At 43.7% G+C, this 13,190-nt stretch overlaps 1 protein-coding gene across 4 annotated transcripts in view; it reads left to right on the top strand.

Annotated features, from left to right (window-relative positions):
• The window catches only part of LOC121951040 (zinc finger protein 521-like), a 106,877-nt gene extending 94,031 nt beyond the window's left edge, over positions 1–12,846 (top strand). For all 4 annotated transcript variants that reach the window (XM_088085547.1, XM_042497216.2, XM_088085546.1 and 1 more), the window contains one exon: positions 11,398–12,846. In XM_088085547.1, the coding sequence (XP_087941673.1) occupies positions 11,398–11,427 (30 nt within the window). In that variant the 3' untranslated portion in view covers positions 11,428–12,846. The remainder of the gene's footprint in view (positions 1–11,397) is intronic.
• Positions 12,847–13,190: the final 344 nt, after the last annotated feature.

The raw sequence follows: 13,190 nt of genomic DNA, 5'->3' as shown, positions 1-13,190 counted from the left end.
AGTTTGTTGGAAGGCGTTGCTTCTTGTCTTTGATTTTTGACTAGCTCGCTTTGCATACTTTTTGTTTTTTTGTTGATCACTGCATATTTTTTGTTTTCAAACAAAGTTATCTCTGTATCATTTTTCCAACTGGCACTCAGTATCATTACGTTGATTATTCATTATTCTTTCCTGCAACTTGATTGGATGATGTCGGATTGGTTCAAACTAGGTGAATCTTGGGAATTAATTAGCAACCTGCTGGGAATGAATACCGTTAGTGTTGGTTGATTCAGCAAATGAAGGGAAATTAAATGATTTGTAGCACATTTTTTTAAGTGCATTATTCTTAATATATGGGCTTTGGGGAAAGTATTAAGTATTTGAAGTTAAAAGGCTCAAGTCCAAGTCATGAGTCACTGGCATTAAAGTCCAAGTCAAGTTGCAAGTGTTTTGCAAGTCGAAAGTCAGCAAATTTGTGACTCAAGTCTGACTCAAGTCAAAGTCATATGACCCAAGTCCACACCCCTCGATATCAGTGGGCAAAACTTTTGCTTTCATTTTTCAAACAATGTGATGGCCTAATTTATTCATCTCTCCCTCGTCCCTCTCCTGATCTAATGGCAAGGGAGGTGTGTGTGCAATGCCAATCGTCTACTTCACTGTGGCTCTGTATCGCACCAAACACTAAGCTCGCCAACTCTAAGCAGTCCAAATGCAAAAGATTTGATTTAAATCCCTCTTGTAACAGTACACCACTCAAATATTCAGTTTCAGTGGGATATTCTTCACAGTAACATATCATCATACAATGGTTTGTATGCTATCTTAAGAAAATGCACATTCAACAGTTTTTGCGATATCTAACAAATTAGCAGCAGACGAATTACAGTACGTACCTAATGTGAAGTCACTCTGGTTAGGTTTAGGAAAAGAACCATGGTGACTATGTACCTTAAAATAACTCAAAGTTCACTTTGTGTCACACGGTTCTAAACACCAGTCTTTCCTCTTTACTGGCGACAGAGCGCTGGTCACGTGATCGCATGATTACGTGGGTTATACACAAATTGCACCACAAGTAAACAAGTCGCCATTACTGCAGTGGTATCTCCCTCCCTCCTGTTGGTGTTTGAATGCGTCTGTAGTGAGAAGTGTAAACTTTTCTACTTTTACCTTTACTTTCTGTGTAACATTACTTTTAGAAAACGATGTCTAGGAGTTCGGGAAGAACCAGTGCAGTTCTTGGCTGCCCCAGTAAAGCAAACTTTAACTTTCACAAAAAAAAACTGAATGCGAAAAACACACGCCTTTATTTCATGAAGAGTGCCGCTGTATGAGACCATAGAGTCTGCACAGATTCCCTGGGTGTGCAGAGGACCAAGATGTTCATTATGTTCATTATGATAGTTAATAATGAACTGTGAGTATCTGACTGTATCTGACTGATTTTTTAAGAGTGATGTAGTCATCATCTGGTAGAGTGTGAAATATTTGGCCAACCAATCCGGAGCTCAGGTAATTTTGACCCACAGAGACCTGTAATTGGCGTGTTGGTGCTGACATGTCAGGTGATTGATGAAATAATCTTGAATACCTACAAAACAACATGAATTCCTATTTTTAAGTTTTTACCAATGTAACTGGTCTGTAATGGTAAATGCAACTTTTTACTGATTGTGCTAGCTAACATTAGCCAGAAAAGTAACTTTCATAATGTTACGTTACAGCACTTCATCACTTGATTATGTGTAATATGTAAATCTGAATGACGTAAAGATCGCCATCCATATAAAGTCAGTGACTGGGGACCACTGCCTAATGTTGTCAGTCCAACTCCCCTCGCTGCTGTCACCGTAATGTTATTGTTTGATACTGTATCTACAGCTGTCACTGTCAGCAGGCAGCAGTCAATTGCACCACAGTAATGGCGACGCCGCTCGATGGCAGAATACACAAATTGGTCGCCGGATTCATCTATACACAAATTGTGGTGCATTACTTTTTTTTAGGTATATCTATGAACAGAGCATGAGAACAGCCTGACAGTACAGAAGCTAAAGACACTCTAACTTCTGCTCCACTGGGACTTCAGTTTTTTTTTTCTTCGTCTCAAGATGCAGCTCCTGAACTCAGTAATGGTGGATCTTAGATTTACCTTCTTTACTGTCTATAGTTACAGTAAAGCCTCCAACAAACAGTGCAGGCTGGAGTCTTGTTTTTAGTTGTTGTTTGTTTGCGGTTGCCATTTCCCATGCATCACACTTCAAAATGTCTCACTGACACGGGGCAGTCGTTTGTCAGTCTGTCTGAAGTGGAGCTGTCTTCCAGCAGCGAGAGAAGTGGAAGCTCTCTCTCTTTGCCGGGTCTCGAGTTTGGAGTTTCTCCCTATTTCTCCCTGACACTCTGGCCCACTCACAGGCTGCCTGGGCTCCTCATCTCTCGCAGTAGTCGGAGGGGTCAAAGGGCCAGTGCAAGCTGGGAGAAGGAGCGGCGAGAGGGAGAGCTGCCACGGCAGGTAAAGGGAAGCAGGAACGATATTTTATTAATTTGCTGCTGAGATCCTGAAACAGACCAAAGGCTGTGACAGGTATCCAGTGCACCGCTCCACATCCTCCCCCACCGCCTCCCCCCATGAACTCTACCCTGCGAGGGGCTAGCCAATTTTCGCCAGCCTGTCGAGATGGATGATGGGAGAGCATCCGTCTAATCAGCCCTCCTAGGACCCCCCGCCCAGCCGCCCCCCTCAGACTGGCCAGATTGACTGACTCCTGGGCCTGTGTGCCCCAGAATCCAGATTCCAAAGGAGAATAATCTCTCTTGCTCTCCCTCTCTCTCCCTCTTTCCTCTTTCTTTCAGACAAAAAAAAAACAAGCACTGAGATGCATAGACCACCATTCCCCTCAAAATTCTCCAGAGGACTCCCCTCCACTATCACACATGCTCACACAGCCTCCACCCTGCGCGTCTCTCTCCCTTACCCCATTAAAATATGGAGCAAAGTCTAGATATTTCATGAGGTGCTGATGGGGAGGGCAAGCGGGCTGGCTGTGCAGCGCTCTCTCTGACCCTCAACTACTGCCCACCCCTCGAGCAACTAGCAGACATGGCTTCACATCCTCTCTCCCAAATAAGACCCACTGTCCTGTCATTTTAAAAGCAGCTGCCCCCTCATGAAAAAAAGTCCCTGGGTTCTAGCAAAGGCCACATTGCAATGTGAAACTTGATAATAAACTTCCTTTTCCCTTCAGATACAGTAGCTTTTCACAAAGCGAACAGAGCTGAGCCACTGACAATGCTGCTAGGCTGGATTAATTAGCCAGATTCATTAACTGATGGATGCGCAGTATTAGCCACAGCTTAAATCTGACATTTCTCTGAGTGCAGTTCATTTGCGAAGAAACACACAAGTTCAGCTCCTCCAGCGATCCAGCGTACTGGAGGGCTGCAATCAGAGACTCCTCTCCCAATGATCCCAATTCCTCCTAAGACAATAAGATTGAAGTTACACAACAGCGAAGATGACATTTTCTGCACGAGATTCCCTCGGTCCTTTTAAGCTGGGCTGTCTTTTTCTTTCTCTCTCTCTCTCTCTCTCTCCTTCCATCCTCCAATTTCATTATCATTCCTTCGAAGTGACACGAGATTGTAAGACGTGTGTTAAGTCGTGCCGCAATCGGCGGAGGAGTGGAAGGACTGGGTTACTGTATGTCTTCTCCCTCTCCTCAGACGCCCGCAGGACACGTACCTTAATTGGAGTGTCTTTTAAAAGGATTCCTTCAAAGACAATCCAAAGCTCCCTGGCCTTAATGAGTGCTGAAAGTGACAAGAGCACATCTGCATCATGTTCTACTTCCCCGCACAAATGAGATTCTCCTCTCCCCGTGTGATAGCCATTATTGCCAAGCTGTGACCAATTCCACTGTTTTAATTAAGCATATTTATAGGCTTCACGGTCACCAGGTGTAAACACCAATGCACGTCATAACGACCGTCCGAGAGAAAATAGGGAGAAAAAATGAGAGATGGACGGTTGGAATAAAAGGAGGGGGAGAGAAAGAAAGGAAACAAGTGAAAGATAAGGGTTAAATGTGAAAGTGTTTATCCAGTGTGCTGTGTTTTTATGTTATTATAACACATAAAAGTTGATTCTATGAATGATGGCTCTTCAAAACAACATTTTAGGCCTTTCTCCCCCCCCCCCTTTTTTGGCACTCGTCAGCATGAAGCACAGAGACTTAATTCCCAAGAAGTTTTTCTTTCTTTCTTGTTTTAATATGAATTTTAAAATATGCCCCCAAAAACGCCCCAACTGCCCCGCGTCCCAAAAGTGTCGCACAAAAGCAAAGCTTCATGTGTTTGTCCCTCAGCGGCTCTCAAACACCCCATTTTCTCTGAATATCTTGATCTGCCAAGTATGACAGCTCTTCACGCATTTGAAAGTTGTATATATATTTTTTTTCCTTTCATATGACAACTTGTTTTCTTCTTCATCACCCCAGGTGCTCAGAATTCTGTCACCATTTCAAAAAAGTTGCACTACAAAATAAAACAACAATGAATTAGAAGAAGAAAAAAAACATCTGCTTGTGAGGCACCATCATTAATATTTAAGCTTATTTATAATTATGTTCAACACTGTACACACACTGTAAATGGGGACATAAACACCCTTAGATGAGTAGTGATGTATCACAATAGTGGTGTTCTAGTTTTGTAGGTGGATCAGAATTAGACAGCATGACAGACCTAATGATCCTGGGAGGATATTCTCTTTCTCAGTGCGCGTGTGTGTGTATACATCTGTGTGCGTGCTGTATGTATTTGTCTTTGAGTCTGTCTCTCCCAGGGTCTGATATGTGCATGCAAACACATTGTCTGGAGGGAGACATGACAAAAACTCCCAGAAGCCTTTGAGCTGTTCTTTTTTTTCTTTTTCCTGTGTTGCACCACTGGGGAAAGTTAAATCCAAACAAAGAGGAGACGCTCGGTGTACTGTGCTCCAATCCATCACCGGATCTCTCCCTCAAACATGTCTCTTTTACTTTTTCTTAGTTGACTTGTTCAGCAACTTTGATAAATGGCATTTTAAGCGCTTTCGCAGGAAAATTCACTACAGGCTTAATTTACTGCCTGTAGTGATTTGATTTTTCAAGTGTCTATTATGCTGTTGATGTTAACAAAATGCAGCAGAGGCCAAAATAAACAGCATTAGAACAATTATTCCCTCTCGAATTTCACGTTCACACACCGAAGTAATTTAACTCTTCAGCTTTAGAAAGGGATGTTGAACGACAGCGGTCAATTAAAAGCTAATTTTCTGATTCGCTGCCCCATTTCGGTGGGAAAACATGAGAGTGCAGATCGACTCTTCCAATAGAAGAATGCAGGAGAAAATTTAGTCCTCAAAAATCTCCGCATTTGTGAAGTGGCATATCTAGCAGCACAGGAGAGGGAGAGGGAAGGGGGGGGGGTGGGCGCGCTAGACGCTGTGTAGCATCCCTAGTCAAAGTCTGTCCCTGACTGAAGTGGTTAAATGTGAGAGTAATTGTGTTTTGTTTCTGGGACTGACATGTGGAACCCCATGGACCCCATCTCCCTCCCAGTGACAGGCAGAGATCCTCCCCCCTCGCTCTGTCTAATTAGAGGATGTAGCCCAGGGCTCATGTCCCAGGAAGACCCATCCCCCTCCCAAGATGGCTCCCCTAAGAAAGCCCTTAATTGGGTTCTTTAGTCATAGTCTTCATTTTGGCTGGAAAGGCATCTGTGTGTTGCTATCACCTCAGAATACAGTTTGTATCGCTCTCTTGTGTTTTTTTTCTCTACCTCTCTCCTTTTTTCCCTCCCTCCCTCTCGCTGGCCCTCTCTCTATTGCTTTCCCTCTCCCCGTCTCCCACTCTCTCCTCACTTAATGAGGCCCCATAATAACACAGCAGTTGTGCAGTTGTTTTGCTACCTCAGTCAAACAGCGGGATCACTGCATAGTGTGTTTCTAGTACCATTCACTTGTCTACTTAGACAGGGTAATGAGTATCATTTGGAGCTACAAAGCACCGGCCCACAAAAAGGGTGGTCCGTCATCTCCGGTTACACCTCAGAAGCATTTGGTTGGGGTAGTTAGACATCTAATCAAAGGAGCATTATGGATTTATTATTTATTTTTTACAACAAAATGACACACATGGAAGAAATCCATTGCTGTTGTCAACCAAGCCGAGTGCTGTTACTGTATGACCACGACTCCCCGGGCACCTCACTTCAAACAAGACAGTCTGTTACCAAGGAGACCAGGCCGGTTGTGGCACAACAGTGTTTGGGGTCAACCCTCCCCACGGCCTGATAAGTGATGACTGTGGAGAATGCCAACTGCTGTATTATTTATTTATTTGATTGTGTTCTTCATTGGCTAAACTAGCCAGCAGTAAGCCTGGCCCGGGGTCAGAGCAGGAAAGGATTACTCCCTCAGTGGACTGGTCAACAGTAGGGAATGCACAAAGGGAGGACTGAGTCAATACTGGACCGAGTTCAACACACCATTAAAGATCAAGGCAGAATGCAGCACTCCGGTCTTTCTCCACAGCGGTTTGGAGCGATAAGAAAACACTTCATATGGTGGCACAATTTTCACAAAATTCAGGATGCAACGAGGTCATAACTTTCCATTGGTTGCCTTTCAATCATCACACAAATATAAATTAGCTTAGATATCGTTGCTTAAAGTCGCCCTGCGGTTTCAAAGAAAAGACCACAGGTTCTTTGTTTTAGTATCATTTGATGACATTCTCCTCTGCGTTAATTAAATTCCTGAGTGATGACTACGGGTACGCACAGGTCTCAGTGGTTTTGCGTGCACTCCCCCGTGCTCCAGATGCAGCTATGCAGACTTGCCGTATGTCAGCCATGCAGGGTGAGAGAGGAACTCGGCGCAGACTGATAAGACTTTTAATCAGAGCTTAGAGGGGGATGTTTACAGTTTTGACTGTTTCTACAAATTTTTTTGATTATAGATAAACTAAATAAGACACTTTAACCGCAGGGGTTAAACTGAAGGTGCTTCTGATTAAATAGTTTCTTTAATGAGCCATTTTTAGTGTAACTTACACTAACTAGACTCAGAATAGCAAATCTATGCTTTTATGTTGAACTCACAGGAGTAGATTTCAGATGGGACATGGGGAACACGCTCCCCTGAATATTTAGGACGTGCATTTTTCTTTTTTTTTCACAAATTGTTGCAGAAAATTCACCAGAATGTAGGAAATTAAGTGTTTAATGATCAAAACGTTCTGGTTGGAGGACCCCCAAACCTCCATATCATGTCTCCCCGACAATGCACACAAATCTCCAGCAGATTTAGTACAGCTATTTTGATAGTCCTTTAGGCTATCTTTTCATGCAAAAATATTTCATAGCTTTTCAAATCTGAGGACTTGCCACTTTAACTCAGTTTTTTAATGTATTAAATTCATTTTTAGTACTTAACTACTGTATGTTTTAGTGATAGTACTTTTACTGTGGTAACATTTTGGCTGCAGGACTGTACTGGCCCTAAGTTCAACACAACACAAATAAATGTCTTAATTCTTTAAATAATGATTAACTAATGCAAATTCTAATTTTAAAAATACTTTCTTATACTTTTTTCTGTCAGAAATATGCAATTACAATATTCTCAGAGAATATTGGTAATCCAGTCTTTAGATAAAGTTCTTCTTGCCTTTTTGTTGTCTTTTTATACCTTTTGTACCCTTAATGTGTTATGAAAAGTGATTTTAGATCTATTACATTTTGGCCTTTTTTTTTGATTGTTTTTCATTACTTTACATCAGACTACTATAGATACTGCAAAACATTATACTTGTTGATTTTTCAACTGCAATAATCAACAGTTTTGTAAAGAAATGCATTTATTTACGCGTTTAAGTGTTTGTTTATGCACTCATTTCAATTTTGGAAAGATTTCTATGTAGTAAAAAGTTAATATAAATATATATATAATATAATTGGCAGAAAAATGTTAGAGCTATCTAAAGATATAGCACTCAGAATTTAAGGGCTACATAATGCGACAGATTCAGTTAAATTCAGCGGTCAGCTCTGCATTTGTACAAATTGCCCGGTTCTTTGTTTGCTTGAGAAGCCTTGAAAAGGCCATGGCTTAAAAAGTCATTACTGCTCACTCAGCTCTCTAACCACTCGATAAAGAACGGGTTTAATGTTACATGCTGGATAACGGCAGGTACAAGCACAGACGCAACGTACTTAACATGTGCTCCGCAGGTATTAACATTATGCTAATCAAAACATTGTTAGCGTTGCGATTAAGCTTTACATCTTCTCTCTGTGATGTTGGACAATGTTCAGATTGTCTTTAATGCAGCCGGATCAGATGAAAGAGAGAGTGTGTCTGCTGGACTTCCTTTGCAGAGCTGATGTAAGAGATGCACCTCTGTTGCCTCACTGGAGACCGGGTGCTATCGATGGAGACCAGAGCAATGGGGAACGACATAAAGAATGATTAGTTAATAAATCAACTCCCCAGCCTACTTGCTCTTTCTCGCTCTCTGCTCTTCCCCGATCGTTCCTGATTTTTTTTCTCACCCTCTCCCTCTCTGCAGCAGTGTTAAATTCCTAAGACATGTTGCACCTGTTTGCATGGGTACACAAGACCCCCGCCGGATGTTCCCCCTCCTCTTCTTCTACCCCTGAGGGCGTTGCAGCAGGGTGATGTAATCAGATGAAAGTGGTGGTTTTAACGGTGGCACAGAGCCGGTGAGAGAATAGTCGAAGAGGAAGAGGCTCGCTCCGAGCCAATGCAGCCAGTCTTCATAAGGGAGAAGCGGGTGCGCATTATTGATCAGAGCAAAATTTAATTTAGTGGAGAATTGACTGCTATGGTTTACCTGAACACTGCTGGTAACTGGGCCCTGCAGCAGGCCTGTGTGGCCAGCAGGTGGTTGAAAGGATCGAGGAGGAGATTAAGGGTTGGATAGAAGGGAAGGAAATGGATGATAAGAGGAATGGCAGAGTTTCAGGGGGAATAGGATGGCATTGAAGGAGGGAGTTAGGATGAGAGCTAAAAGGCTTAATGGAGGGCATCTAATCCTAAATTGCAGCGATTCTGGTGTGACACCATTAGTGACATCCTCCTTGCTGGGGCAGTGGACATTTTGGTCATTTTCTTGCACAAGATGTGAATTTCACATCTAATTTGACTTTTGCGGTTTGCTACTGTAAGTATTTAACTTACACAGCGCCGGTGCAGAGGTACTTGAAGAACCTGACAAGGATGAAGATTGGAAAGTGAATTTTTCCCCCCGTCCCTCCTCCCTCGTTTCCCCCTTCCATACTCATACACAGAACAGTTTATAGCTACTCTGCGGAGTTCAGTATCCACAGAGATAAAGGTATCAGTTTCATTTTCTTTTAACGTTTTTTTCCCCCTCTTTTCCTCTATTTCCCTTTAGTCTGCATGGCTGCCACAGCCACTGAAGTCGTTTAACACCGTCCTTGAGAAAGCCCTCAGTGAGAAAACTCCTGGCATGTTTAAGGAAAAGGTAGAATGCAGTGTGTGTCAGACAGAGCTGGGACATGCAGAGGGGGGAGCCATTCCCCAGAGGGGTTATTTTCCCCTCTAATAGCTGTTACGAGCCCTACATTATATCCAAGGAGCTACGTTCCTTTGGGGTCCACACACACACACACACACACACACACCTAGACACACTGACACACTCACACAAAGGCGTGCACACTCAGTTGAGCACAATTTTTCTCTCTCTGTTTCTCTCTCTTCCACACACAGACACACATAAACCGGGCACACACACACTCAGTCCTAGCCGCTTTGCTCTCCTCGTGTCAATATCCTGCCATTTGAAGTCACGTACTGCAGGGGCTTCTGGGAGTCGCCGAGGAGCCAGGCTGACGGGTAATGGGCCGCATTCATTAATAAGGTTGCCGTGCTCCTGTCCCTCCTCAGCAACGCCAAGGATGTCTTCACCGGGGGGTAGGGGGTTGGTGGAGTGTGAGGAGGGGGAGGAGGTGAGGTGGGGCGAGAGAAAGAGAGAGAGAGCGTCCCGTGGGGAGTCTCCTCCCAGACTCACTTAAAGGAGCTTTATTTCAGCAAGAGAGGAGAGAGGGAAGCAGAGGAGCTGTCCGGGGCCGCCTCTTTAAAAAAGGGAGAGCAGGGGCCCAGGCGAGCCACGCTAACCCTTACAGGGGTCACACTCCTGCTCCCCGTCAAACAGCTTATTACCCCACCTGTCGGGAAGTAATCGCCCTAGCTGAAAGGAAAGCTGTCGAGGTGTTTAAATGCTTTATATGGAGGCAGCTGAAAGGGTAAAGAGGGAAGGAATGAATGCAAGGGGGGCTAATAGTCGTCTCCCGGCGCTGCCCGAGGGATTCTGCACCATCAGGACTGAAGGTGACTGCTTTGGTAAACCTTCTCACTGAGGTTGCAGTAATCATTTTCCTCTTTATTGTTTCACTTTAAGCCGTTGAAAATGTCATTTCACATCTAATTCAGGGACAAAATGTATGTGTGCACCGAGGCGTGTGCGTGCATGCATGCGCGCTGACGGCTCTGTGACAGGTGTGTCTAGTCCATGCCAGTTTCGAGAGTCCAAGGCCGTGTTTTAAACAGAGCGCAGCAAGTGGGGCATGTAGTTTGCATTAAAGGGATTAGCAGTCACTTCAAAAGATGACCTGGATTCAGCCCACCAGGGACACCAGTTACACACCCCCTGGTCCACACTCCCTTTAAAGAACCTGGCACAGCTGCCCCACTACAACCACTCTCGACGATCTGTGTGTGCGCCTGCATAAATTTGGGAGATACAGGCAAAAAACAGAGCGATATTGTCAGCTCGTTATCCTGTCACAGCAAATTGTGCACATATTCTCAGCAGTGCGGAGGATCAAGTCATCACCTGCACGTTAGGTATTCCTCAACTTCTTTTTTCTGTACATTCAATACATGTAGGCGCTGGATAAACAAGACCCCAAGGATGATATTCCATCAGGTGTGTCAGTGCCTTGTTATGGATTTGTTTCCATGGACACAGCCTTTGATCGGGAGGCAGGATTTCTGAGGAATGGGATGTTATCTGTCAGTGGTCTTGTGCCTTTGTGTTGGACCACGACTTAACTGCACTTAATCCCAAAGCCAACGGCAATTGATCCACACACAGATTGACTCCTGTGCAAGCTAATTGGATCTGGATGAAATGTCAGGATAATCAAAAGTCCAAACTTGTCAGTCATAATATTTAAAACACATTACATGGCGTAGAACATTGGCGTCCTTGGTATGGGAGATTAAACATCTTGTCCGTTTAATGAAAGCGAAAAGAAAATGAAAGACATTTGTTGTATGTGATCATAATGTTCCCCCTGTTTCCTTTTGTGTCCTTGCAGAACCACGCGTTGACTCAGCACAGCAGCTAACGTGGCAAAGATCAGCGCCGTGGCCGAGAACAAGGATCACATGACGCGGAGGATAATGTGCTGACCGCCAATTACCGCCAGTGCAGTTTCCCACTGACTGTCTCGCACTGAACTTTTCGATTCAGTTTCACCACAAGGAACCACGCCGCAACAAGAAAAAAAGCAAAGCAAAGAAAATAAAAGAAAGAGGGGGAAAGAACATAAGAGAAAACCCTCTCAGTTCTTTACTAACCATTATTTCAAAAATAGAGAAAACTTGTTTGTACATAGAATTCTTCATGTGTTGCTTAACTACAGCTATATTGCAATCTTATACAGTATTTGCCAATGTACAGTTCAAAAAATGTTTGTCCAAAAAAAAAGAGAAGGGGTAAAAAAATATCAATGACATTGTCAATCAGACCAGACGGGACTCAACCAGTTGTGTAAAGGAGAAACAGGGTGCCACTGAGAGCGTAGGAAGCTGTAAGAATCAGCAAGTGTTGTCAGGAGGACTCTTTTCATCAGCGCCACTCCTACTGCGCAGTTTGTCACTCTGTATCCTAACATGGTCAATCATTACGGGGGTAGAAAAGCTTGATTCACCAGCATAGGCTGAGATCTTGTCTGTGTGTCCGTCGTGACATGGCTGCCAGAGGACCAGCTGAGAACGGCGGTGCGACTAATCTGCACTGCCTGCGCTGGAGTTCAGCGGAGAGACAACAAAAAACAAAGAAAAAAAAGAAAAAACAACACTGAAAAACAGGACAGGATGCTGATATATGCAAACGCAGTGACACAGATTTGGAAAAGGCTAGTTCCTCTGGTTGGCTCGTGAACAGAGGCGTGAAGCTCCCATGTGGCTCTCAGAGCATGGGGAAATCTCCAGCCCACTGACTCAACCTGTACATTTCTGTTGTCAATGTTTACTGCTCGTTGAAGCCTGGAGATTACTGGAATTTTTTTTTCTTCATGTTTTGTTATCTATACATATTATTCCGGGGGAGTAAATCCATTTGTATTTGGGGTCATGAAGACTGAACATAATTTCAGTCCGTAGTTTAAAACTCGTCCCTGGCTCTCCTGGAGAGTGCCCGAGTACTCCCTCTTGTTTCTTTGCAGTGTCCCATCGCACTCTGCTCAAGCTGGAAGCCACTGTGGCGTCATACAACAACTTTAAAAACCATTCTGTTCTGTAAATGTTTTGCATTCATGGAACCTGAGATGCACTTTTGTATAAAACTTTAATGTTTTGACATTTTGATTGAGAATTGTTCGTACACAGTTTACAGGAAATCACCATCTCCTGCAGCAAAAGGACAGTTATCTCCGATGTTATTAAAATGTATTGTACAAATATGGAGTTCTGTATTTGGCAGAGCTCGTTTTTTTGTGTTGCACATGTGATGGAAATATTAAAAACTGTATGAGGAAAATTGATTTATTGTCCCTTCATTATAAAATACTGCAATTAACCCATTAGACAAGAGCTATGACGGCATTAACACGATCACCATCAAAAGCTTACACTGCCTTTTTTCATCGTATCAAATTGCATCCTATTTTTCCTCGCTCCCTCGTGGCTCGCGCTAACAAACATCCGAGCATCTTAAGGGAGGTCTGTGTTATTAATGACTCCATTACCCATCACCCTGTGCGGTCCCATTCTACACACCCTTGTGCTAGGTCTATTTAGGGAGCCTCCAGCGCTCCGGGAGACCGAGGAAAAGATTCTTCTGCCTTTGCCGGATGGGACAAAACCCATGCAACAACATCTGTCTGTC

This window comes from Plectropomus leopardus, chromosome 12 (genome assembly GCF_026936395.1).
Source record: "Plectropomus leopardus strain MGB_pleo_1.0 chromosome 12, ASM2693639v1, whole genome shotgun sequence".
Classification (NCBI taxonomy): domain Eukaryota; kingdom Metazoa; phylum Chordata; class Actinopteri; order Perciformes; family Serranidae; genus Plectropomus; species Plectropomus leopardus.
This window is presented reverse-complemented; position numbering and strand designations above follow the sequence as displayed.